At 41.3% G+C, this 27,386-nt stretch overlaps 1 protein-coding gene across 1 annotated transcript; it reads right to left on the reverse strand.

The window, feature by feature from the left end:
- On the reverse strand, positions 1–27,341 carry LOC105487147 (proteasome 26S subunit, non-ATPase 5). The gene is made up of 10 exons (XM_071078257.1): positions 27,126–27,341; positions 17,123–17,267; positions 15,664–15,777; positions 15,146–15,274; positions 12,844–12,953; positions 10,157–10,299; positions 7,895–8,086; positions 4,775–4,884; positions 4,245–4,385; positions 1–2,154 (listed from the first exon to the last, which is right to left on the reverse strand). Exons 1-10 carry the CDS (start codon positions 27,296–27,298, stop codon positions 1,897–1,899), a joined length of 1,515 nt encoding a protein of 504 aa, XP_070934358.1. The 5' UTR covers positions 27,299–27,341; the 3' UTR covers positions 1–1,896.
- Positions 27,342–27,386: the final 45 nt, after the last annotated feature.

Below are 27,386 nucleotides of genomic sequence, written 5' to 3' on the forward strand. Positions count from 1 at the left end.
TAGTTATGACAAATTTTATTGTATATACTGTACCACATTGAAAAAAAAAATCAACATCATGAATGAAATTAAAACAAAGGTCATTTTAAGAGAATATTTCTCAGGCCAGGAAAGACCTGGCTGTAGCCTAATTAGTAGTGATATTAACAGTAGGGGACTGGTCAGCATGGAAACACACACAAAAAAGAGAGTCACGTTGCCAGGGGAGATGATCAATCTGGGGACTAGATAATTCCAGTCACTTTGAAATAATTTTGTTACAAAGCAGGGGTGGTTTATCAACTTCACCATGGCCTAAAAGAAATACGCTCGTGCATAAACCTCGGAACAGGTGATATGGTGTGCAGAGTGCTTTGGCTTTGCTGTTCAGAGAGAACAACACTGGAAAACAGGTGGGTGTAGGTGTTGTCAATGAAAAGAAAGATTATCCTTTGTAAATTAATGAGATGGTATCCTGATTTATGCAAATGTCCCTTCTGTTCTGGCTCTGTGTATTAGGAGTAAGTTTCCTTTTCTCTGATCAACTCAAGATTGACTTTATAGGTATGAAAAATCCAAAGCAAAACCCTCAACAATCATGACCTACCAATAAATGAAATGACAGTTTAGGAATCCTTCTGGTTAGCATGTTATCACTTTTCCTCCCCCAAAACCACAACAGGGTAAAATTCATCGGTAAGCAGCAAAAAAAAATACATAAACACTATAAACATTTTTTAGAGACTTTAAGTCATTTTTTCAAAGGAATAATAGTAACAAAGAGCTCATAAAAAGGATTCTGAGTATAGGGAATATAATTTTAATATTCCATACTACTTATTTTTCAAAGAATATATTCAAGACTTTGAAAGTGGAATCAGAAACGGAAAAAGGACCAAAAAGAAAAAAGAGATAGTGCCAAAAAGAAAAAAGAGACAGTGAAGAGAATCCAGAAATAATTTGGTGGCAGGTTTTTGTTTTATTTACTTATTTTTGAGACAGAGTCTTGCTGTGTTGCCCAGGCTGGTGTGCAGTGGCAAGATCTCACTCACTGCAACCTCTGCCTCCCAGGCTCAAGTGATTCTCATGCCTCAGCCTCCTGAGTAGCTGAGATTATACGTGTGTGCCATCATGCCTGGCTAATTTTTATATTTTTAGTAGAGACGGGGTTTTGCCATATTGGCCAGGCTGGTCTTGAACTCCTAGGCTCAAGTGATTTGCCCACCTTGGCAAAAAAGTGCTGGGATTACAGGCGTGTGCCACTGCGTCCAGCCCTGAAGGAGGCTTTTAAATAAGATTGTATGGGCCGGGCGTGGTGGCTCACGCCTGTAATCCCAGCACTTTGGGAGGCCAAGACAGGCGGATCACGAGGTCAGGAGATGGAGACCATCCTGGCTAACACGGTGAAACCCCGTCTCTACTAAAAATACAAAAAATTAGCCCGGTGCGGTGGCAGGCGCCTGTAGTCCTAGCTATACGGAAGGCTGAGGCACGAGAATGGCGTGAACCCGGGAGGCGGAGCTTGCAGTGAGCCGAGATTGCGCCACTGCACTCCAGCCTGGGCGACACAGTGAGACTCCATCTCAAAAAAAAAAAAAAAAAAAAAGATTGTATGTCGATGAAAATTTCGAGGGAAGAAAAAAACTTCCATCTTGTTGCAAAGATTAAGGCAGTGAAAGGAATCTGAAAAACACTGGATTATAACCAAGCTTGCCTGCTCTTAATGCATTCCAAACTCCTAGTTCCACTTTGCATTTCAATGTAGACACATAACAATGTTGGTGACAAAGTAATACCGGACAATCCATGATAATTCTTGGGGGAAGGAAGTCTCTTTTGTGAAATATAGATGGAGTCAAATGCCTTAGGAGAAGTTTTGGTCAAAGCGTGGTCCTCTACATGAGACTCCAGAAGAAATCATTCGGCTCCTTCTACTGCTGTCGTGGAAACAGGTTTCACATAGTATGGACCTTCACTCAGGTAAGTTCTGAGCCTCAAATAATTTGGGTTCCCAAAGATTTCTGCAATTGTCTTGGAATTGGCAAGTGCTTTCACTAGTTCATATTTGGCATCCTTTGAAGCTTTGTCATGCTCCACAGACCGGTCCACCACATATTCTACAAAACCTGGACTGTTAAACATAAGTTTCTGAGCCCAGGGTTGGTTTGCAATGGCCTGAAATGGAAGGCAGAAAGAATACAATTCCCCTGAGTCAAAGTTAAGTTTGTTAGTGGGATGACACAATATTTACAAAGAAATCTGGCAACATGAACTTTAAAAACGTTACCTTTTGTCTAAGTAAATTCCTTCCTGAGAATCTAACTTAATAATCTTAAATACAAAAAATCTTTGTATACAAAAATGTTCATAATAGTGTGAAAGTTACAATATAAATATCTAATAATGGGAGAATGGTTAAGTAAATTATGGTATATAGTAATAAAAAATAAACATTAACAGTGTTTGCAAAGAATAGGAAATGACATAGGTAAACCTTTTTAAAAATTCTACTTCTAAGTCTTTTTCAAATTTTAAGATTAAGTTTTTCAAAACCTATTACATTTTAATGAAAAAGAAGTAACAATCAAGTTTATGGTCTAGTTTTTTCCTCTCAAAATGCATTCCACAGACAAGTAGCATCACCATCACCTGCGAGCTTGTTAGACATTCAGGATTCCGGGCTCTGCCCCACAACTCCTGAATTAGAACCTACATTTTAATAGGATTCCTAAGACGAATGTTTGAGAAACTTTGGCCTGTCTCACAACCAAGCATGAAGGTAGGCAGAAATAAAAATAGTTATCCCAACCAGAAAATAGAAAATTATTTCTACAATGGAACCAACTAAGCACAGGATAAGGCAGAAGAGCAAAACCAAAATAAACCAATAATGAAAATACTAAGCAGGAGCCAAAATGGCCATCTCATACAAGGACTATTTACAAGGGTGAAGCAGTCTTAAAAAAATGTTTCTGGTCAGGTGCGGTGGCTCACGCCTGTAATCCCAGCACTTTGGGAGGCTGAGGCGGGCGGATCATGAGGTCAGGAGATCAAGACCATCCTGGCTAACACAGTGAAACCCTGTCTCTACTAAAAATACAAAAAGAAATTAGCCGGGCGTAGTGGCGGGTGCCTGTAGTCCCAGCTGCTCGGGAGGCTGAGGCAGAAGAATGGCGTGAACCCGGGAGGTGGAGCTTGCAGTGAGCCAAGATCGTGCCACTATACTCCAGCCTGGGAGACACAGCGAGAGACTCCATCTCAGGAAAAAAAAAAAAATGTTTCTGAAGATTATAGGTATACCTGTATCCTTCAAGACCCAGATCCTGTATCGCATCCTCAGGAAGCCTTCCCTCTTTTGTCCCTGCCATTCTCCTTATTCCCTCCCAGTCTAGGCCATGTATGCTGCCTGAGATCCCATTATTGATAAGATTACTAAAGTGATTACTACCTTTCTATGCTGTGGCTACAAAGATAAATCAGATATGCTTCCTGCTGTCAACCAACTCTACTTAATAGGTGAGACAGGTCAATAAATAAACATTTGCAAAATAATATAACAAATAGAACACAAAGGTATAATCCTTACCACAGCTGTAGTAATGTAAGTAACTGTACAATTATATTTACTGCCTCGCTCCTTCAATAGGCAGGAAACTACATGAAAGGAAGGTCTTTATATATTTTCTTCACTGTTGTATGCCCTTCACTGAGCAAAAACGGAAACTCAACAAATGTTTGCTGAATAAATAAATGCAACATATGAGAGCCAACATTGTTTAACTCAACCTTGTCAATCTGGGCAAAGTGTGCTGAAGACATACCGGAGTTAGTCCCTGACGAATGAGCAAGAGGTTAAGAAGCAAAGTTAAGGAAGAGTGTTAGATACAGAGACCCCAGCAAAGGTTCAGAGACACAAACAGTTTGGTACCACTGGAGCATTAGGTGCCAGAAGTCTTATTTTCTGCAGGGGAAATAAGGATTAGGAAGACCAGGGTTAGGTCAATAGAGGATGGCAGATAAAAAGTCTGGAATTAACTGTGTTATCCCATAGCATCCTGTTCAAACCTTAAACAGCACCTAGTATCTTTTACTGAAACAATATGTTTACACATCTATCTCCCTCCTTAGTCTCTAAGGTAACAGAAGGTAGAAACTATACCATGCACTTGTGAATCCCCAGAGATGGCACAGGCTCTGGCTCACTGTAAGTACTCAAGTGTTGAACTGGCAGGCTCCCAGAAGGACCTATGGAAGTGAATACCTACCGTAAACACTTTTAAGGCAGCACAGTGTAGTTCAGGGAAGGGTTGACTACTAATGCCACGGAAGAGCTCCAGTGGATCCCGAGATAAAGCAGAAAACCAGGATTCTGTCATCCTCAGAAGGTCATCAGTCTGCTGCTCAGGCTACAGGAAAGAAAAGGAAAATCTCATCACAAAGTTAACTGATCTGGAGAAAAGCACTTATTTGGAAGTTAGACACCTGAGTACTAATGGCACTCTGTCATTAATTTGTTGTGTGATATTGGCTAAGTTTGGAGGACTCTTTCTCAAATCCAGCCCAGACCTTTCCCAGTTTTCTCTGAATGTGGTTGATAAAGCAATCTCTAGAGTCCGTTCAGTTCTAACACTCTATGATTCCATTTTAAATTAAAAATGTCACTAGTCATATGAGGGTTATCTCCTTGTATTGAGAAAAATGGCATTTACTTCATCACATTTATCGTGTTGATTCATACAGATTTATTTTCCCAAACATATCCCACTGTCCTTCATTAATTTCCCAATCTACTTACTGGTAAGTACAGAAGAGATGAAATTGCATCCAAACATCTAATTTTTAGCTCCACTGGGGCATTCTTTGATTGATGTCCTATTCTCATAAGCAAGCGTTCAAAGCGAGTTCCTTTGAAGGGTAACAGTGAGATTCTTCTTTATTATGGTAAAATATACACAACATAAAATTTACCATTTTAATCATTTTTAGTGTATAGTTCAGTGCTATTAAGTACATTCACATTGTTGTGCAACCATCATAACCATCCTAGAACTTTTTCGTCAACCCAAACTGAAACTCTGTATCCATTAAACAATAATTTCCTTTCTTCTCTACCCTCATCCCCTGCCAACCCCTATTCTACCTCCTGTGAACTGGACTCTTTTAGGTATCTCATCTAAGTGGAATTGTACAATATCTGTCCTTATGTGTCTGACTTACTTCACTTAGCATAATGTTATCAATGGTGCAGATTCCTCCATGCTGTAGCATGTGCCAGAATCTCATTCTTTTTAAAGGCTGAGTAATATTCCATTGGATGTATATACCACATTTTGTTTATTGATTCATCTATCAATGTTCATTGGGTTGCTTGCACCTTTTTTTGGTTGTTGTGAATCAAATGCTGCTACGAACATGAGTGTACAAACATTTGTTTGAGTCTCTGCTTTTATTTTTTTTGGTATATATCTGAAAGTGGAGCTGTTGGATGAAGGAAATGTAAAATGCACAAAGGTTACAATTTCTCCACATCCTAACACTTACTATTTTATGGTTTTTTTTTTTTTTAAAGTAATAGCCATCCTAATGGATCTGAAGTGAAAAATGAGATTTTTTTTAAAGTATGCTCTCATACACTATGACCTCTACCAACCTAAACCAATACAAAAATAAGCATGTAGTCAGAGAACCAGTGACAGGCCTAGAACACACAATTACACACAACACAGCATATATAAGGCAGAGTTATAAAACTGGAATCAAAGGACCTGGATTTGAGTAGCAGCTGCCCTAATTTGTATGACCTTAGAAATTTTCTTAACTCCTCTAAGTTTCATCTACCTTATCTGGAAAATGAAAATGACAATAGTATGTTCTTTACAGGATTGTAAAAAGATTGTCATAGGTAAAAGCACTTAGAAAACTACATACAACAAAAATATCAGCCGTGATACACAACAGTGTATTTTCTTTTTCTATTCTCTAATTTTTAGTTTTTTGAGATGGAGTCTCGCTGTGTCGCCCAGGCTGGAGTGCAATGGCGCGATCTCGGCTCACTGCCCAGGTTCAAGCGATTCTCCTGCCTCAACCTCCTCAGTAGCTGGGATTACAGGTGCCTGCCACCACACCCAGCTAATTTTTGTATTTTTAGTAGAGACTGTTGGCCAGGCTGGTCTCGAACTCTTGACCTCAGGCGATCCACCCGCCTTGGCCTCCCAAAGTGTTGGGATTACAGGCATGAGCCACCTCGCCCGGCCTCTTTTTAAATTTTTTTTGAGATGGAGTCTTACTCTGTCACCTAGGCTGCAGTGCAATGGAGTGATCAAGGCTCACTGCAGCCTTCATCTCCTGGGCTCAAATGATTCTTCCACCTCAGTCTCCCGAGTGGCTGGGACTATAGGCATGTGCCACCACACCTGGCCAATTTTTTTGTTGTTGTTGCCAAGGCTAGTCTTGAATTCCTGGGCTCAAGCAATCCTCCCCTCTTGGCCTCCCAAAGTGCTGGGATTACAGGTGAGATAATTTTCAACATATGTGTCTCAAGAATTTTAGTAATTGGGCTGCATATTATTTTGTGTGTATAATTTGTTGTGCTGTTGATTCTCATGGATGTTCCATAAAAGTATCTTTTTTTTTTTTTTTTTTTTCTTTTTACAGAGTCTCGCACTGTCACCCAGGCTGGAGTGCAGTGGTATGATCTTGGCTCACTGCAACCTTTGCCTTCTGGGTTCAAGCCATTCTCCTGCCTCAGCCTCCCGAGTAGCTGGGACTGCAGGCATGCGCCACCATGCTCAGCTGATTTTTGTATTTTTAGTAGAGATGGGGTTTCACCATGTTGGCCAGGCTGGTCTCGAACTGCTGACCTTAAGTGATCCACCTGCTCTGGCCTCCCAAAATGCTGGGATTACAGGCATGAGCCACCTTGCCTGGCCTCTTTTTTTTTTTTTTTTTTTGAGATAGAATCTCACTCTGTCACCCAGGCTGGAGTGTAGTGGCATGATCTCAGCTCACTGCAACCTCCATCTGCCAGGTTCAAGCAATTCTCCTGCCTCAGCCTCTCAAGTAGCTGGGACTACAGTTGCACAGTACCATGCCTGACTAATTTTTGTATTCTTGAGTAGAGACAGGATTTTGCCATGTTGCCCAGCCTGGTCTTGAACTCCTGAGCTCAGGCAATCCACCCACCTTGGCCTCCCAAAGTGCTGGATTACAGGCATGAGCTACTGTATCTCGTAACACGCCAAAAGTATCTCTTAACATGAAATCATATAACAAACTTTTATTTTCCTTTCTTGACATTACAAAAAAACCCAAAATTTTGTAAATACTCCCAACAACCCTGAGAAGTAGTTGTTATGCCATTTTTATAAATGAAGAAAATGAGGCCTAGAAAAGCAAAGTGAGTAAATGAAGTTCAAAAAGCAAAGTCAGGGCTGGACACAATAGTGTGGACCTGCAGACCCAGCCAATCAAGAGGATGAGGCAGGAGGATTGCTTGAGCCTGGGAGTTTGAAGCCAGCCTGTATAACAGAGAGACACTCCCAATCTGAAAGAAAGAAAAGAAAGAAAGAAATAGAAAACCCAAGGACATGAATTCAGGCCTTTTTGATTCTAGCCCATCATCTGTACTATGAAATCTAGTCAAAGAAGACACAGAGGGGAAACAGGAAACAATGTTTGGTTGAAATAGATTGGTAGAAACCTAAACAGTGAAAAGTCAAAAAAAAAAAAAAAAAAAAAAAAAAGGTTTTCCATAGTAATTATTAGACTTTCAGATATGAGTCCAAGGTTATGGTTAACAAGACTGCCACCCATAAAATAGTTTCTACAATTTAGTTAACCCACCAGCAAATGAACTTACACATTGAACCCCTGTCAAAAATTAAGATATCCCTGAACAGGGCCAAGTCATACCAACCTGTTTTCTGTAAAACCTGTTTTCCTTCAACATTGGATCCCAAGATTCCAACTGTGTCTACAGCTACACCAGTCATAGTGGGGTCCTGACTTTCTGTCATTTCAAAGACTTTTTCCACAAAGATAGGATAACGCTCACAGATCTGTTGAGGACTATCCATGACAGCCAGGTTTCCAAAAAACTTCACGAATCCTAAAGAGATTTACAAGAATATATTTTAATAGGGGAACAAGACAGCATGAATTGTGGGCCCTATAACTTCACAGGAATAGAAATGAACTGCAGGCCAGAAAGCGTAGAAAGGTTACAGTAGTGTGTTGCTTGGAGATCAGAGAGACCATTAGGAGATTCTGAAGGACCTGTGATGTGTGATCCTGAGAGAGGGTGTCAATGGAGCTGGGACCAGCTATTGAAGTACTGGCATATGCAAGAGGGAGAACAAAGAAAAAGGACCAGTGGATACAAATTATAGGAAGGCAAGTTTAGACTCATTACCAGGAAGAAATTTTTAAGTGGATATGTTCATTAATAAATGAAATAGGTAGCTAGGTAGCTAGGCTACCTAAGGAAGGCATACATCTCCAATTTCTAGAAGTGTTCAAGAAAGACTAATTAACCAAAACCCAGAATAGAATGGCAAGAGTAGATCCTACAATAAAGATTCCCACTCAGAGACTTGATTAGTCTGTGAAACATACTGTAAATGTCATTACTAGTATTTTTATTTTTTTGTTGATATTCAAAAGAAAAATTTCCTTATGTTCTAAATAGCACTGATGTTTCCTGAAAATCAAAGTCAACAGTACATAGCTCCCAGAGCAACAGATTCCACCTCAGTAAGAGGCTACAGGTATCTTTTTAATAAAATTAACTTTTAACTGACAAATTAAAAAATCATATATCTTTATTGTGAACAATGTATTCTGAAATACGCGTATTTTTAATTTTTTTTCTGCTTTCGTGAAAAATGTCATTAAATTTAAGAATTTTGGTGGGGAATGCACTGAATCTATATGGTGCTTTGGCAGCACCAACATTTTAATAATATTAATTCTTCCAATCCATGAACATAGGATACCTTTCCATTTATTTGTGTCTTCTTCAATTTCCTTCATCAGTTTTTATAGTTCTCACCGTATAGATCTTTCACCTCCTTAAATTTATTCATAAATAGTTAATTTTTTTGAATGCTATTGTAAATGGGAATGTATCTTTTATTACTTTTTCAGAGTTCACTGTTAGTGTATAGAAATGCTACTGATTTTTATGCACCGATTTTGTATCCTGCAGTTTTACTGAATTTATTTATTCATTCTAACAGTTTTTTGGTGGAATCTTTATTCTATATATTAATATAACACTACATCATTTACAAATAGGGACATTTTCACTTCTTTCTTTCTGATTTGGATGCCTTTTGTTTTTTTTTTATCTTGCCTAATTGCTCTGGCTATAACTTCTTGTAATTTGTTGAATAGAAGTGGTAATTGTGGACATCCTTGTCTTGTTCCTTCTTTTTTTTTTTTTTTGAGATGGAGTCTCACTCTGTCGCCCAGGCTGGAATGCAGTAGAGCGATCTTGGCTCACTGCAATCTCTACCTCCAATGTTCAAGGGATTCTCCTGCCTCAGCCTCCTGAGTAGCTGGGACTACAGGCGTGTGCCACCATGCCCAGCTAATTTTTTTGTATTTTTAGTAGAGACGGGGTTTCACTGTGTTAGCCAGGATGGTCTCGATCTCCTGACCTTGTGATCCACCTGCCTTGGCCTCCCAGAGTGCTGGGATTACAGGCGTGAGCCACCACGCCCGGCCTTGTTCCTGATCTTAGAGGAACGCTTTCAACTTTTCACTGAGTATGTTAGCTGTGGGTTTGTCATACTTGGCCTTTATTGTGTTGAGATAGATTTCTTCTATACTTAATTTGTTAAGAGTTTTTATTATAAAATAAAGCTAAAATTTGTCAAACGCTTTTCCCCGCATTACTTGGTTTCCATCTTTATTCTGTCAATGTAGTATATCTTATTTATTGATTTGTGTATGCTGAACCCTCCCTGCATCCCTAGGATAAATCCCACTTGATCAGGGTGGATGATCTTTTTAATGTGCTGTTGAATTTGAATTTGGTAGCTCTAGATATCTTCTAAACGAAATCAGCTCTAAGGGAAACAATCCCTGTCCACTCCCAACCCCAACCCTCTGCCGTCAGAGATAACTCAGAAATAAAACATGCACCATCATTTCCATAGGCATCAGTGTTTCTTACCTGGCAAATAGAAGCTAGAGAAAGGGTCTGAATCTGCCCCAACGATTATATTAGAAATTTGGTCAATTACTCCTTCTTGAGCAAGATACTGTCGTCCATGATGAGTATATGCCAGTGATGTCACCATTTCTATACAGGTGGCTCTAAAATGTCAGAAGGACAAAAACAAGATTTTTGCACAGGATTTGCATAGTTTATAGATTGCTCTCATATAGGTTATCTTATTTAATTCTTCCCATCATATTTGAAAGGTCAATAATCTTGGCTCCTCTTTTCTTTTTTTTTTTTTTTTTTTGGCGGAGTCTCGCTCTGTGGCCCAGGCTGGAGTGCAGTGGCCGGATCTCAGCTCACTGCAAGCTCTGCCTCCCGGGTTCACGCCATTCTCCTGCCTCAGCCTCCCGAGTAGCTGGGACTACAGGCGCCCGCTACCTCGCCCGGCTAGATTTTTGTATTTTTTAGTAGAGACGGGGTTTCACTGTGTTAGCCAGGATGGTCTTGATCTCCTGACCTCGTGATCCGCCCGTCTCGGCCTCCCAAAGTGCTGGGATTACAGGCTTGAGCCACCGCGCCTGGCCTTAATCTTGGCTCCTCTTTTCACATGAGGCCCTAAGGCCTAGAAAGTTGCAGTGACTTATCTGTAATCACATTGTTATTACAGACAGAGTTTAGATTTAAATCTAGACCTTCTGATTTGAAGTCCACTATTGTTTCCACTATAACCTAGCTGCTTCCTAAAATATTTTTTTAAATTTTGTTTTATTTTGAAGTATCAAACATACACAAAAGTAATGAGAATACAATAAGCCCCCATATACCCATAACCTGATTTTATGGTTATGAGGATTTTGCTTTACTTATTTCATCTCTTTTCCCTACTTTTTGCTGAACTATTTTAAAGCAAATCCTAGTCACCGTGCCATTTACCCCTGCGTACTTTAGTATGCATCTCTGCAAAACACGTATGTTTCCTCACACAATTATAATGCCACTGCCACATATTATGAAATTAACAATAATTCTTTGGTATCATCTCATATCCAACCCTGATCAAAGAAAATAACTAAAAAATTTATTTTTACAGTTGGTAATTGATCCTAAAGTGTTTTGACTGACCATTTATAGGGTTTTTTCCTATGTCACAAAATTTGATACAATGCTAAAAAATAATTAACAAAATTAATTGTCTCATTAGGTTGAGACACTCAAATGCACTGAAGCAATGTAACTAGTGACTGATTTACTATATGGGTTTAATAAATTCAGCCATGTTTAAAGAACACAGGACAATCAGAAAATCATTTAAGATAAGAAAAATAAAAACCTATATACACAAAAATAACTATAATGCTATCACAACAGCAAAATACTTGAAGCAAATCAACTGTTCAACAGTGAGGAGGTATTAATAAGCTGTGGAATATCAACAAAGGAACATTTGGCAGATATTAAAGGGGATTTAGGGAATAGGGGGAATAAAGGGTGGAAGAGACTGGAATTAACATTTCTTTGAGAACCTCTGTCAGCCATCGTACTGCTTTCTAAGGTCAATTAGCTTAATTCTTACAATATCTTTTTATTTATTTATTTTTTTGAGATGGAGTTTTGCTCTTGTTGCCCAGGCTGGAGTGCAATGGCCCGATCTTGGCTCACTGCAACCTCCACCTCCCGGGTTTAAGCAATTCTCTTGTCTCAGCCTTCCCGGTAGCTGGGATTACGGGCCCCTGCCACCACGCCCGGCTAATTTTTTGTATTTTTTTTAGTAGAGACGGGGTTTCACCATATTGGCCAGGCTGGTCCTGAACTCCTGACCTCAGGTAATCCACCCGCCTCAGCTTCCCAAAGATTACAGGGATCCCTTCCCTGGGATTACAGGCGTAAGCCACTGTGCCCGGCACAATATCTTTTTCAGTTACTGTTCTGAGAGATGAGGAAACTGGGATGTAGAAAGCTTATAATAACCTGTCCAAGGCCAAACAGCTAATAAATAGTAGAGAGGTATGCAAGCCAAGTCTTCCTCATTTTGAAAAGCCCATATTCTTTTTTCTTTTGAGACAGAGTCTTGCTCTGTTGCCCAGGCTGGAGTATAGTGGTACAACCTCTACCTCCCAGGTTCAAGCAATTCTCCTGCCTCAGCCTCCCGAGTAGCTGGGACTACAGATGCATGCCACCATGCCCGGTTAATTTTTGTGTTTTTAGTAGGGACAGGGTTTCACAATGTTGGCCAGGCTGGTCTTGAACTCCTGATCTCGTGATTCGCCCGCCTCGGCCTCCCAACATGCTGGGATTATAGGCATAAGCCACCACACCCGGCCTAGCCCGTATTTTTTCTATCATGCTATACTGTTGCTATTTAACAATGCCAAAATAAATGCATATGACAAACTATTAGTAATTCAAAATGGCAGTTACCATGTGATTGCAACTGTTTAAGAGCACACAGGACTAGGGACAGGGAACACAGTCACTTGAAAGTAGCTGAATTGTCATGTGGGGCTTTGCCAAGTTCCAGTATGTTGTCATGATGTAACTTGAGCAATTTTCTAAAGGTCCCTCCTTCAGGACACACATCAGTCATGAGATTGTGACCTGGGCAAAGTCTCTAATAGAGAAAATCACAGACGTCCCAGGGTTGTTTCCCAGCCCTTCAAAAGAGGACATTTCACTTTAAGAACTCTCAGTCAACACACCTGACCAACACATCCTCACCAGTCAGCTCTCTCAGGAGCTGGGTTACCAATCCACTTGTGGTACAGTAGTTTAAAGATTCTGGTGACACAGAAGAAATCTCTACAATTAGCTGAAATAAAAAAAAAAAAACAGAAAAAGAAAAAGGTCAAAACAGCCCTACGCCTGATAGATCTCATTTTAAGTTAAACATAGGACTAGGTACTTTCTATAAATGAGTTTTTAAAAATCTATTATTTGTCTCTTTAAGTAGAAAAACTTCAGTGAACACATAAGAAATTACTTTGGCACAGATTATTATTATTTTTGAAACAGAGTCTTGCTCTGTCACCTAGGCTGGAGTATAGTGACGTGATCTCAGCTCACTGCAACCTCTGCCTCCCGGGTTCAAGCGATTCTCGTGCCTCAGCCTCCCGAGTAGCTGGGATTACAGGCACATACCACCACACCTGGCTAATTTTTTTGTATTTTTAGTAGCGATGGGGTTTTGCCATGTTGGCCAGGCTGGTCTTGAACTCCTGGCCTCAAGTGATCTGCCCACCGTGGCCTCCTAAAGTGCTGAGATTATAGGCATGAGCCACCATGCCTAGCCACCTTGGCACAGAAATGTTCCATTATATCTGGAACATTTATATACTTTCCTGCCCAAGCAATCATCAATCAAGGTACAAAAGCCTCAATCAGCCACAACAAACGGATTATAAAACCATTCACTCATTCAGGCATTCTGTCAGTCAGTCAGTCACTCAGTCAGTCAATCATTCACTTACTCGTTCAGCAAGTATTTGCTGAGGTCTTACTGAGAGGTATAGGAAGATACTTAAGGGTTTTAAGCAGAGAAATGACACAATCAGATTTGGACTTTTTTCTTTTGAGACAGAGTCTCGCTCTATCGCCCAGGCTGGAGTGCAGTGGCGCGATCTAGATTTGGACTTTTAAAAGACCATTCTGACTGCATGTGAAGATAGACTAGGGATGATAAAAACGGATAAGTGGAGACCAGTTTGGATGCAAATATAGTAGCCCAGGTGAGTGACACCAGTAAGTTAGTCTAGGGTGGTAGAAGCTGTACTAATGAAGAAAAATGCATGGGTTTAAATAAAATCGACACAATGTGATGACCGAATGGATATGTGGCAGGGAAAAACAGGCCTCAGAATGAGCCAAGGTCTAATACCCAACTAAGCAAACTGTGAGACAGGGCCAATTTGTTGCTCTTGTTTTTTATTAGGGGGATAGGGTGGATAAGGAAGATCAGGAATTTGATTTCAGCATGAGTGTGAGGGACCTAGAATATACCCAAGGGGCCAAGAATGAGTAAGCAGTTAAGCATGAAGGTTTGAGCTCAGAAGAAAGGTCTCAGTTGTAAGTTTACATCTGAGAGTCATCATCACAGATGGGAAGTGAAATCATATGATGAGTAAAACTGCCTAGGAATGAGTATAGAGTACAGTGAAAGCAGGGCTTGGAACTCTGTTTTCACGAACTCCAACAATTAAAAATTCAATGGAGGATAATGAGCCAGGAGGCTGAGAAGAAACTGAGAGGCAGAAGGAAAAGCAGCATAATATGGTAGGACATGCAAAGAAAGTGTTCTGAAGAGGGAATTAAGACTGCAGAGGATTCCATTTCAAATATGCACCCTATTAATAGTGTGTGGCCTTGGATCAATTGCTCCATCAATATGAGGTTAATGATAACAATATACAAAGTTTACTGCAAGAATTAAAGATAATATATGTCAGTATTTTAGCATAGGGCTTAGTACAAAACTGGTACAAATAAAGGCCATTTCTTCTTATTACTACTACAAATTTTTTCAAGTCTGGTTTCATTATCTTCTGTATCATAGTAATTATACTGCACTATAAATATATATATATTTAGAAAGGGTCTTGCTCTCTTGCCCAGGCTGGAGTGCAGTGGTGCAACCACGGCTCACTGCTGCTTCAACTTTCTGGGCTCAGTTGATCCTCCCATTTCAACCTCCTGAGTAGCTGGGACAACGTGCACATACCACCATGCACAACTAATTTTTAAAATCTTTGTAGAGATGGGGTCTCGCTATGTTGCCCAGGCTGGTCTGAAACTCCTGGCCTCAAGGGGTCCTCCTGCCCTTGCCTCCCATAGAGCTGGGCTGTATATGCCTGTCTCATATACTAGGCTGGGAATGCATCCTTATATTCCCAGCACCTACTGTAAAGCCAAACACAGATTATATACTCAGTGAGCCATCTTGCTTTCCAGCATAAGCCAAACTGCATTCTGCTTTGTAAGCATGAGAAAGTATGCTTTTTATCTTACCTCATACACCCTGTATCGAACAATGTCATTTGTTTTCATTACACTTTTCAAATCATCCAGCAGATTGCTTTCAAATAAAGCCTCCAGTCCAGCTTGGGTTAGTGATATTCTTGACAGGGATTTGATGGCCTTATAAAGAAAGAAAATATCTCTTATGTCCCCAAAATACAGAATATTATTATCTACTTCATAAGACTGATGTGAAAATAGCGCACGGAATGCACCTTGCCCAATGAGCATTCACTATGTTTCAGCTATTATTTATAATTGGAAAAGACACAAGGTGTCCCCCATAGAATTATGATGGATACTGTAGATATTTATATCCTAGAAAATAAAAGGGATTTACTAGTATTTACTTGACAACCATTTATTTTATACAATTCATATGAGGTTGTAAATTCCATTACACAAATCATCCATTCTAAACCTTCACCTCTCAATTCAGAAGGCCTTTCTTTATCTTTTGGGACACCAATGTCTCTGCACATTTAAGTCAATGATTCTAATAGACTCACCGCTTTTGCTACAGATAGATTCTCTCCACCGATGCAATAAACAATTTGTTTTAGTAATTCAGCATTATTTAGAATCTCAGTAACAGCATCAGAATTTTCAACAATTCTTCCAATCTGAAAGAAAAACAATCAGAAACACTCTTCTAAAGTAGGGCAACATACAGTAAACACACAATGGTCCAATTTCCTTACTGCACAGTTATTTTAGGAGTTAGTGATCACAGCTATATATCAAGTCATTAAAAAATCAAAATGACCTAAATTCATTCAGTCAAACACACATATGGCATAGTCACATCTGTTAAAGGAAAGAAAAGAAAGCGGGTAAAGAGATAAGATAGCTCAGTGAGTGAAAACAATACAAACCCAGCTCTATTTTTAGCTACACTGACCTTGCACAAATTTTAGCCCCGTTTCTTATCCGTAAAATGGGAACACAGTATTTAATTCCAGGATAGTTACGAAGATTAAATGAGACCGAATAGGCAAAGCACCTGCTACAGTGTCCGGCATATAAATGGCCAGTGAATCTGATATCTTCTCCCCTTCCCCAAACTTTTTTTCTTTTTTTTTTTTTTTGAGATGGAGTCTCGCTTTGTTGCCCAGGCTGGAGAGCAGTGGCACGATTTCGGCTCACTACAACCTCTGCCTCCTGGGTTCAAATGATTCTCCCACCTCAGCTTCCCGAGTAGCTGGGATTATAGGCACCTGTCATCATGCCCGGCTAATTTCTGTATTTGTGTAGAGACAGGGTTTCACCATGTTGGCCAGGCTGGTCTTGAATTCCTGACCTCAGGTGATCTGCCCGCCTTGGCCTCCCAAAGTGCTGGGATTACAGGGCTTTTTTTTTTTGCTGAATAAACACAGAAAAGGAAAAACAGTAGTTCAGTATCTATTGGGTAACTGTTTAGCTCCTAACATTTCGACAAGATAATCCTTAGCAGCAGCTCTTCACTCAAATAGTAGGATGCTTTGGTTACCAGGATAATAAGAGTTACTGTCTTAATTGTTGGTTTAGTGACCTTTACTATAGCATTTGATTCATCCAGTGTAACAGAATCTAAAATGGCAGAGAGCTATTTGAACACATAGGAATCTTTTTCTTTACACTAGGAGCTCCTTGAAGGAAAGTAACTGGTTTTGTTAATCTTGGTAACTCTAACAGCATATGGCACCATGCCTGGCATATAAAAGGAACTCAGTCAGTATCTGATTAATGAATGATTTAGATGGTACTTAATGGAACTTCTTTCATTTGCTTGTATCTGCCAGGTTATAGTTAGCTATGCACATTGGAATAGACCACACATTTTCCAGGAGGAGAGAGGGAGCAGGGCAGAGGGAGAGAAGGGAAGAGGGAAGGAGAGAGAGATACTATGCTTTCTTCCATCTTTCTGTCCCAGTACAGAACCTGGTCCAGAGCAGGTGGTCAATGTCGGTTCCTAGTAAAATTTCATACCTGGGAAAGGGTGAGGATTTTTACAGAATCATCAGGGTGAATTAGTCCCCTCTGCAGGTCAACCCTGAGGTTCCGGGCCACGTGAACTGGTTCCATAGCTTGCAGCAGTCTCTCCAGAATGGATACACACAAAGCAGTCTTTTCCCTGAGGAGACATCATAAATCTTATTAGTTCATATCCTGCCCAGGTAGGAAGTAACAACCTAATAATAGCTGAAGCTTGGGTCAGCATCTCCTCCACACAGACTTCTTTTTGAAACAGCAGATTTCACTCACCTATTAAACATTTGCAACAACCTATTATGCGTATTGCCTGTGCTGGGGCTACAAAGAAGAATAAGATATATACTCTAGTCTTTTTTTTTTTGAGATGGAGTCTTGCTCTGTTGCCCAGGCTGGAGTGCAATGGCCTGATCTCGGCTCACTGCAACCTCTGCCTCCCAGGTTCAAGCGATTCTCCTGCCTGAGCCTCCCGAGTAGCTGGGATTACAGGGGCCCGCCACCACGCCTGGCTAATTTTTGTATGTTTAGAGATGGAGTTTCAGCATGTTGGCCAGGCTGGTCTCGAACTCCTGACCTCAGGTGATCCACCCGCCTCGGCCTCCCAAAATGCTCGGATTACAGGCTTGAGCCACTGCCCCTGGCCTTTTTTTTTTTTTTTTTTTTTTTGTGAGACAGAGTCTCGCTCTATTGCCCAGGCTGGAGTGCAGTGGCGCAATCCACTCACTGCAATCTCCACCTCCCGGGTTCAAACGATTCTCCTGCCTCAGCCTCCCCAGTAGCTGGTGCATGCCACCACACCCAGCTAACTTTTCATATTTTTAGTAGAGACGGAGTTTCACTGTGTTAGCCATGATGGTCTCGATCTCCTGACCTTGTGATTCGCCCACCTCAGCCTCCCAAAGTGCTGGGATTACAGGCATGAGACACTGTGCCTGGCCTGATATATTCTCTAGTCTTAAGGAGCTCAATCCAATGAAAGATATAGAAAAAAAGGCAACTGTAATCCAGATAAATGCTATAGGCTAAGACTAGAAACTATAGGAGCTTAAAAAAGAACAGAGGGTACAAGGAAGGCTTCCCAGAAGGGTAACATCTGAACTAAATTTTAAGAAGTAGGAGTTATCCAGAAGAAAGGTGTTCTAGGTAGAGGGAGTAGCAGCACATAAAAAGGCAGAGAGGATAGTGTTACACTTTGAAGGAACAAGTAGCTTGGTATGACTGGGGTCAGAATGGGAGAGAGGTGGTGAGAACGTAAAAGGGCGAGGTGAAGGACAAGCACTGAAACTGAAAAGATGCACAGAAGCCAGATTCTAACAGGTATTTTATGTCATGCTTGGAATTTAGACTTTTTCCAGAAAATCACTGGCAAGCCATAAGTGGTTTTAAACAAAGAGGTAAAATGACAAGATCTGATTTATAGAAATCACTCTGCACCAGTGTCAGGGGAAAAATTTTCAATTACAAGGCAGTAAATGGTAAGAGGTGATGAAGGAGTAAACTAGGGGAGCAGCAGTAAGGATAGAGAGAAGGAGGAAGAACTATCTACCACCTGATGACTACCAGTGGTAGATACAGAAGATGTTTTCAGAACAGTTTTCTTGTCTCTTAATAGACACTACAAATAAATGGGCTAATATATTGTTAGTAGTAGTATACAATTCAACTGGTACAACTTTTCGGGTAGGTAACTACATGATACAAATGAAAAGCCTTAAAAATGAATATACTCTTTTAATTCAGGGATTCCACTTTGCATAACTGAATCTAAAATAGTATTAATAATGTTTTTACACCCAAGATAATAGAAAACATGCTATTTTCACAAAACTTGCACACAAATGTTCACAGCAGTGGAAACAATCCAAATGTCCACCAAGTGATGAATGGATAAATATGTGTTATGTGCATATAATGGAATATTATTCAGCCATAAAAAGCAATGAAGTAATGACACATATTACAACATGAATAAACCTTTAAAATATTATGCTAAGTGAAATAAGCCAGACACAAAAGGCTTCCTTTTGAGAATGATTCTATTTATATGAAATGTCCAGAATAGACAAAATCCATATAGAAAGTAGATTCTGCTAGGCGCGGTGGCTCATGCCTGTAATCCCAGTACTTTGGGAGGCCACAGCAGGTGGGTCACCTGAGGTCAGGAGTTCAAGACCAGCCTGGCCAACATGGTAAAACTCCATCTCAACTAAAAATACAAAAAAAATTAGCTGGGCATGGTAGTGGGTGCCTGTAATCCCACCTACTTTAGGAGGCTGAGGCAGGAGAATCGCTTGAACCCAGGAGGCAGCAGTGGCAGTGAGTCGAGATAGTGCCATCGCACTCCAGCCTAGGCGACAAGAACAAAATACTGTCTCAAAAAAAAAAAAAAGTAGATTCAGGGATTCCACTGGTTGCCAGAGGCTGGAGGAAAGGGGAAAAGGAGGAATGGGGATATTTATAAGCATGGCTTTTCCTTTATTAAAAAAAAGTGATTACAGGTAAAATTTACCATTTTAACCATTCTTAAATGCACAGTTCTGTAGGAATAAGTACATTTACTTTGTTGTCTAGCCATCACCATCGTCCATCTCCAGAATGTTTTAATCTTCCCAACCAGAAACTCTGCATCCATTGAACACTCCCTATTCTCCCCCTCTCCAAGCTCCCGGCAACCACCATTCCACTTTCTGTCTCTCTAGATTTGACTACTCTAGATATGTAAGTAAAAGCATACAACATTTGTCCTTTTGTGTCTGGTTTATTTCATTTAGTACAACATCTTCAAAGTTCATCTGTCAGAACTTCCTTTCTTTTTAAGGCAATATGTACAGTATCCCATCATATTTATATACCCCATTTTGTTTATCCATTCATCCCTTCATCACCACACCCAGCTCAATTTGTTCTTGTATAGATCATGCGTTTGGTGTCATATTAAAGAAGTCTGTTTAACTCAAAGTCATGGTGTGCAAACCAACACTTTGGTTGCACACATGTGTTGCGTTGCTTCTGTGCCTTTTAAAATTTTAGCCAATCTAATAGTGTGCAGTAGAATCTCACTGTAATTTTAATTTGTATCTCCCTAATGTTGAATATCTTTTTGCGTGCATATTTACCGTCTGTACTTTTTTTTTTTTTTTTTGAGACGGCGTCTCGCTCTGTCACCCAGGCTGGAGTGCAATGGCATGATCTCGGCTCACTGCAGTCTCCACCTCCTGCATTCAAGTGATTCTCCTGCCTTAGCCTCCCGAGTAGCTAGGATTACAGGTGTCTGCCATCAAGCCCAGCTAATTTTTGTATTTTTAGTAGAGACAGGGTTTCGCCAGGTTGGCCAGGCTGGTCTCGAACTCCTGACCTCAGGTGATCCACCTGCCTCGGCCTCCCAAAGTGCTGGGATTACAGGTGTGAGCCACTGCGCCTGGCCCCATCTATACTTCTTGTTCAAATCTTTTGCCCATGTTTTAATTGGGTTATTTCTTGCTATTTAGTTTTGAAACCTCCTTACATATTCTGAATACAAGTCCTTTATCAGATATATTCTTCACAAAGATTTTTCTCCATTTGTGCATTTGTGACTTTTCTTTTCTTTTTTTTTTTTGGGGGGGGGACGGAGTCTAGCTCTGTCGCCCAGGCTGGAGTGCAGTGGCGCGATCTCGGCTCACTGCAAACTCCGCCTCCCAGGTTCACGCCATTCTCCTGCCTCAGCCTCCCGAGTAGCTGGGACTACAGGCGCCCGCCACCGTGCCTGGCTAATTTTTTGTATTTTTAGTAGAGACGGGGTTTCACTGTGGTCTCGATCTCCTGACCTCGTGATCCACCCGCCTCAGCCTCCCGAAGTGCTGGGATTACAGGCGTGATCCACCGTGCCTGGCCACTTTTCATTTTCTTAACTGTATGTAAACTTCAAAGAATCTATTTTTTTTTTTTTTTTTTGTGACTGAGTCTCATTCTGTTGCCCAGGCTGGAGTGCAGTGGTGTGACCTCAGCTCACTGCAACCTCCGCCTGCTGGGTTCAAGTGATTCTCCTGCCTCAGCCTCCCGAGTAGCTGGGACTACAGGTGCCTGCCACTATGCCCAGCTAATTTTTTGTATTTTTAGTAGAGACTATGTTTCACTGTGTTAGCCAGGATGGTCTCTATCTCCTGACCTTGTGATCTGCCCGCCTTGGCCTTCCAAAGTGCTGGGATTACAGGCATGAGCCACCGTGCCCGACCAATTTTGTATTTTTAGTACAGACAGGGTTTCACCATGTTGGTCAGGCTGGTCTCGAACTCCTGACCTCGTGATCTGCCCACTTCAGCCTCCCAAAGTGCTGGGATTACAGGTGTGAACCACCACCCAGCCTGAAGAAGAATGTTTTATTTTGATTAATTCTACTTTGTATCACTTTGTTCTTTTTTTTAGACAGGCTCTGTCACCCAGGCTGGAGTGTAGTGGAGCAATCACAGGTCACTGTAGTCTCCACCTCAGCCTCCTGAATAGCTGGGACCACAGGCATGAGCCACCACCCCCAGCTCAATTTGTTCTTGTATAGATCATGCGTTTGGTGTCATATTAAAGAAGTCTGTTTAACTCAAAGTCATACATTTTTTTTTCCTATGTTTTCTTCTAGAAGTTTTATAGTTTTAGGTTTTATATTTAGGTCTATGATCTCTCTCATACACTGCTTGTAGAAATGTAAAATAGTATAACCACTTTGGAAAACAGTTTGCCAGTTGCTTAAAAAGTTAAATATACACCTACCATACCATCTAGCCATTCCACTCCTAGCTATTTACTCAGAGAAAAGAAAGAATATTTTTATGTAAAGACTTGTACATGAATGTTCACAGCACTGTTATTTTTAATATCTCCAAACAGAAAACAATTCAAATCTCTAATGTTCACCAACAGGGGAATGGATAAAAAACAGTAGTACACTCATACAATGGACTATCACTCAACAATAAAAAGGAATGAACTATTTATTCATGTCACATAGATAAATCTCAAAATAACTATGCTATGTGAAGGAAACCAAACAAAAGAATACATAATGTATGACTCCATTTATATGATCCTTTCCCCCTATGTCTGGCTAAAGTAAGGGGCAAGTTCATCTATAGTGAGAGAAAGTAGATCAGTGGTTGACTGGTTGAAACAGGGAGAGATTAGCAAGGAGTGTGAGGGAGCCTCTGGGAGTAAAAGATACATTCGCTATCTTTATTGTGGCGATGGTTTCATGGGTATATACATATGTCAAAACTTGCCAACCTGTACATTTTATTAAGTGGAGTTCATTGTATATAAATTATACCTTTGAAAAGCTGTTAAAAAAAAACAGTGGTATGTTAAACTACACAGTGCAGAAATTTCAGGTCCTATGTGACCCTTGCCAACGAGCCAAAGAGTTAATGCTTAAAATTAGTCTTGTTTGATTTTCATGTTCTAAAGCAGTAATCTTAGGACTTAAACTTCTCCAAAAAAACCTATCAAGATTCTAAATTACACACAAGATCAGATTGTGAACCAATACACGGCAACCTATGTGGCTTAGCCAGGATAACAGCAATGTATCTGAAGACTGCCAGATACTATCCAGAGAATTATTCCCACAATTTGCAGTTGGTATCTACTCTGTATCCAGTTCTGAATTACTGTCTTTAAATTTCCATTAAAATTGTTCCCTAAAGCACTGCTCCTTCATTCAGCAAACTATCTTCCCCATGGATCTGAATCCTCAAATTCTCCCTCACTTCAGTTCCTACTGCACCTCTGCTGTCAACCTGCTGTATGACCTTTGGAAGTCTCTTCATCTCTAATAGGAAAAGGTTGGACAAGGTGGCTACTCTAAACTCTATGAGTCTCATCTTTAATTGGGCGTGTACTGCATTATGTGCTGGACCCTAAGAGGGATGCAGAGATGAACAAAATGCAGTCACTGCCTTCAAAGAATTTACAAACTAGAAATAGACACACAGAGAACTATAACATAGGTAATAGCATCAATTATCATTAACAGAAATAACAATAATGTCCTTTAGCAGATCTGAAGAGCAGTCATTTGCAACTGGAATAATTGAAAAAATATTTTGGAGGGGATGGCTCTTTAGTGGGCCTAAAAGGATGGACAGAATATGGACAGACAGCAAAGTATTTCAGTTAGAAGGGCTGGTATGAGTAAAGTTAAGAAAATGCAAGTCAGGCTTAAGGAAAAATAAGGGTGCCACATGGTAGCTGGAACAGATGAAAAAAAGTGGAGTGGAGGAAAAAGGTGAGGCTGGAAAAGTAGGATGGAAATATACTGTAAAGGGCCCAAATGGCATTCTAAAAGCTCACTATAGAAAATGGGAAACTGTGGGGAAAAGAAAGATCAGACTGTTACTGTGTCTATATAGAAAGAAGTAGACATAAGAGACTCCATTTTGTTCTGTATTTGAGATGCTGTTAATCTGTGACCCTACCCCCAACCTTGTCCTTGCAAGAGACATGTGCTGTGGTGACTCAAGGTTTAAAGGATTCTGGGCTGTACAGGGTGTGCTTTGTTAAACAAGTGCCTGAAGGCAGTATGCTGGTGAAAACTCATCACTATTCTCTTAATCTCAAGTACCCAGGGACCCGTACGGACCTCCGCCTGGGAAAGCTAGGTATTGTCCAAGGTTTCTCCCCATGTGATAGTCTGAAATATGGCCTCGTGGGAAGGGAAAGACCTAATTGTCCCCCAGCCTGACACCCATGAAGGGTCTGTGCTGAGAAGGACTAGTATAAGAGGAAAGAAGGCCTCTTGGCAGTTGAGATAGAGAAAAGCATCTGTCTCCTGCCCGTCCCTAGGCAATGGAACATCTCGGTGTAAAACTGAATTGTATGTTCTGTTTACTGAGAAAGGAGAAAACTGCCTTAGGGTGAAAGGTGGGACTTGCTAGCGCAATGCTGCTCTTTATGCACTAAAAAGGTTTATGGAGATGTTTACATATGCATATAAAGGCACAGCACTTTTCCTTAAACTTATGTCACAGAGATCTTTATTCATGTCTTACTGCAGACCTTCTCCCTATGATGATCCTATTATGCTGCCATTTACCTTTTTCTAAGATGGTAAAGATAATGATCAATAAATACTGAGGAACTCAGAGACCCGTGCAGGTGTGGGTCCTCTGTATGCTGAACGCCGGTCCCCTGGGCCCACTTTTTCTTTCTCTATACTTTGTCTCTGTGTCTCATTTCTTTTCTCAAGTTTCTCGTTCCACCTAATGAGAAACGCCCACCCACAGGTGTGGAGGGGCAGGCCACCCCTTCAGGAAACCATGGAAAGGATTAGCACCAACTGACTTGAGATGTATGCTCACTGGGGTTACAGGGTGGGAAGGACTTGCTAGAACAGGAATTTCAGAGTAATGAGAGGTCAGACTAACACTACAGACCTACCAAGAGGGAAAAAACGAGGGCTTGACTTAAAGAGGAGACAAATAAGAGATATTTCATAGGCCGGCCCAAATAATGTTAACCGATAGACTTCATGAATGGAGAACACTTACAGAAAAGGAAGGAATCTTAGAAGGTCAGAGTGAAGAAAGTGCTCTGAAATCATCCAGTGTTGATTCAGTGGTTCACAATCTTTTCAAGTCACTTTAAAGTCTTTGGATCACAAACATTTCAAAACTCTTTTAAATGATCAAAGCATCAAATACAAAGTGGGTATTTTTTTTTCCTTTTTTTCCCCCAGATCCAGGTAAGAAAGAATTATAAAATTTTTAAAAATCTTATCTTATATATATATTTTTAAAGACAGAGTCTTGGCTGGGTGCCGTGGCTCATGCCTGTAATCCCAGCACTTTGGGAGGCCGAGGCAGACGGATCACTTGAGGTCAGGAGTTCGACACCAGCCTGGTCAACATGGTGAAACTGCATCTCTACTAAAAACACAAAAATTAGCTGGGTGTGGTGGTGGTGGCACGTGCTTCAGACTTTGTCTAAAAAACAAAAAAAAAAAAAGACAGGGCTTCACTCTGTCACCCAGGCTGGAGTGCAGTAGCACAATCTTGGCTCACTGCAACCTCCGCCTCCTGAGCTTCAAGGGATGCTCCCGCCTCAGCCCTCAAGTAGCTGGGACTACAGGCACGCACACCCAGTTAACTCTGTTTTGTTTTGTAGAGATGGGTTTCACCATGTTGCTCAGGCTGGTCTTGAACTCCTGGGCTCAAGTGATCCACCCGCCTCAGCCTCCCAAAGTGTTAGGATTACACAAGTGAGCCACTGCTCCTGGTCTACAAAGTGTTTTTATTTTTTATTATTTTTTTGAGACAGAGTCCCATTCTGTCACCAGGCTGGATGCAGCGGCGTGATCTCGGCTCACTGCAACCTCTGCCTCCCCGGTTCAAGTGATTCTCCTGCCTCAGCCTCCCGACTAGCTGGGATTAGCCATGCCTGGCTAATTTTTGTATTTTTAGTAGAGATGGGGTTTCACTATGTTGGCCAGATTGGTCTCGAACTCCTGACCTTGTGATCCACCCACCTCGGCCTCCCAAAGTGCTGGGATTACAGGCATGAGTCACAGCGCCCAGCCTATTTTTGTATTTTTAGTAGAGACGGGGTTTCACCATGTTGGCCAGGATGGTCTCCATCTCTTGACCTGGTGATCCGTCCGCCTCAGCCTCCCAAAGTGTTGGGATTACAGGCGTGAGCCACCGCGCCCAGCCTACAAAGTGTTTTAAATCAAACACTATGGATGTGAAAAAAATAAAAAGTAAAAGTTGTCCTACTTTTTTCAGACCCACTTCCCTAATAATAGTTTCTGGTGTGCCTTCGCAGATATTTGCAATGTTATACAAGTTATACAAGCCTGTGGGGGTTGGGAGGATTGTAATCCTTTTTAAAAATTACAGGTTAAAATTATAGATTCATAAACTCTGCAATTTTCTTTTTCATTCAACAACACAGAAATCGTTCCATGTCCACATACATATATACATCTACTTCAACGTCTTAAATAACTGCATAGTGTTACAGAGTAGTAGCGCAGAATTTGGAATCCCCTGTTAACGGATATTTAGATTGTTTCTAGTCTTTTGGTGTCACACACGATATGTTACAAATATTCTTGCATATAATACTGTAGGGTCCTCCAGTCGCCCCCTTTCTTTCTGTGTGCTGATGGAAAATCAGAGTGCCTTGATTGCTCTCTGACCTAGCCAGCAGCAGGTTTCCCTAGCAGGCTTGACCATAAACCTGGGGCCTTGAACATTCCCAGGCCTGATAAAGGTACCTAGGTTGTTGCCCAAAACACTGGAAGAAACTGGCCTCAATCCCGAGCCAAATTCCTTTAAACTCTCAACTAAACTCCAAACCCAGGAACACCTCTTTTCTCCCGGTGTCCGTCTTGATAATTTCTGCAGCCCTCCGTAGGTTCCCCCTAAACCCTTTTGGACTGATCGCCTTGGCATTCAGTGCTTCTTTCTCTGGCATCCCAACCAGCCACATCTCGGGAAGGTTTGAAGCACTCCCTTGTGGGAACTCCCTTGCCGCTGTTTTTGGGGCGATTCCAGCCTCGGGTTCGAAAGAACAAAATAACTGCACATTTTGTGCGCGTATACTTGCATTAAATTTTTGTAACAAGAATAACTGGATGAAAAGGCATGTGAATTTAAAATGGTGATGGTTCTTGCCACATTGCCAGGACAGGATCCTTTTAGAAGGGGTAACAAATCAAGAACCTGTACAAAGAGATGTGGAATGCTCCTTGTAAGTGGACAGCTTTGCTTTTCTCCTTTAATTTCTATAGTGCCTCACTGCTCAGAGGCAGCGAGGCCAGGCGACGGGAGAAAACACCCTGGGGCACTCTCAGAGGCTGAACCTGAATCCCGTCTCCTGCCCTCTGAACCTGTGATCCTTCCCTCTTTGCAAATTTCGGCTACTTTCCACCTCCCCTGTGACTGGGAAAAGCGCTGTTCTTGCCCTCAACCACTCTCGTGTCCATATTTAGGGGTGCCCCTCTCCTCGGCTCAAGGTCCCGGGGTCCTCTCACCTATGGTTCTCATTAAGCAGGGAGAAGAGCGGGCCGAGGCGCAGCTCCGCCGCTTGCTCGCGAAGCTCGTTGAGCGGCACTGCCTGCAGCACTGAGTGAAGAGCGCGTAGCTCCTCCAGCGGCGCTTCCAGCCTCGCTACCTCCCTCAGCAACGCCAAGGCCTGGGCCGCCATCTTGCCCCTCCCCACGCAGGGGTTGGCCCAGCGGCCCGGTTCCCGGGGCGCTTCCCTGAACGTCGCGAGATCTGCTGATCACAGCCTC

The sequence above is a fragment of the Macaca nemestrina genome, chromosome 14, assembly GCF_043159975.1.
Source record: "Macaca nemestrina isolate mMacNem1 chromosome 14, mMacNem.hap1, whole genome shotgun sequence".
NCBI lineage: Eukaryota > Metazoa > Chordata > Mammalia > Primates > Cercopithecidae > Macaca > Macaca nemestrina.

Coding starts and splice junctions, on each gene's coding strand:
- LOC105487147 (XM_071078257.1), bottom strand. CDS start 27,298: ATGGCGGCCCAGGCCTTGGCGTTGCTGAGGGAGGTAGCGAGGCTGGAA. Junction 17,268..27,125: donor CTGCTTAATGAGAACCATAG/GTGAGAGGACCC, acceptor ATGTCTCCTCAG/GGAAAAGACTGCTTTGTGTG. Junction 15,275..15,663: donor ATCTATCTGTAGCAAAAGCG/GTGAGTCTATTA, acceptor TTTCTTTATAAG/GCCATCAAATCCCTGTCAAG.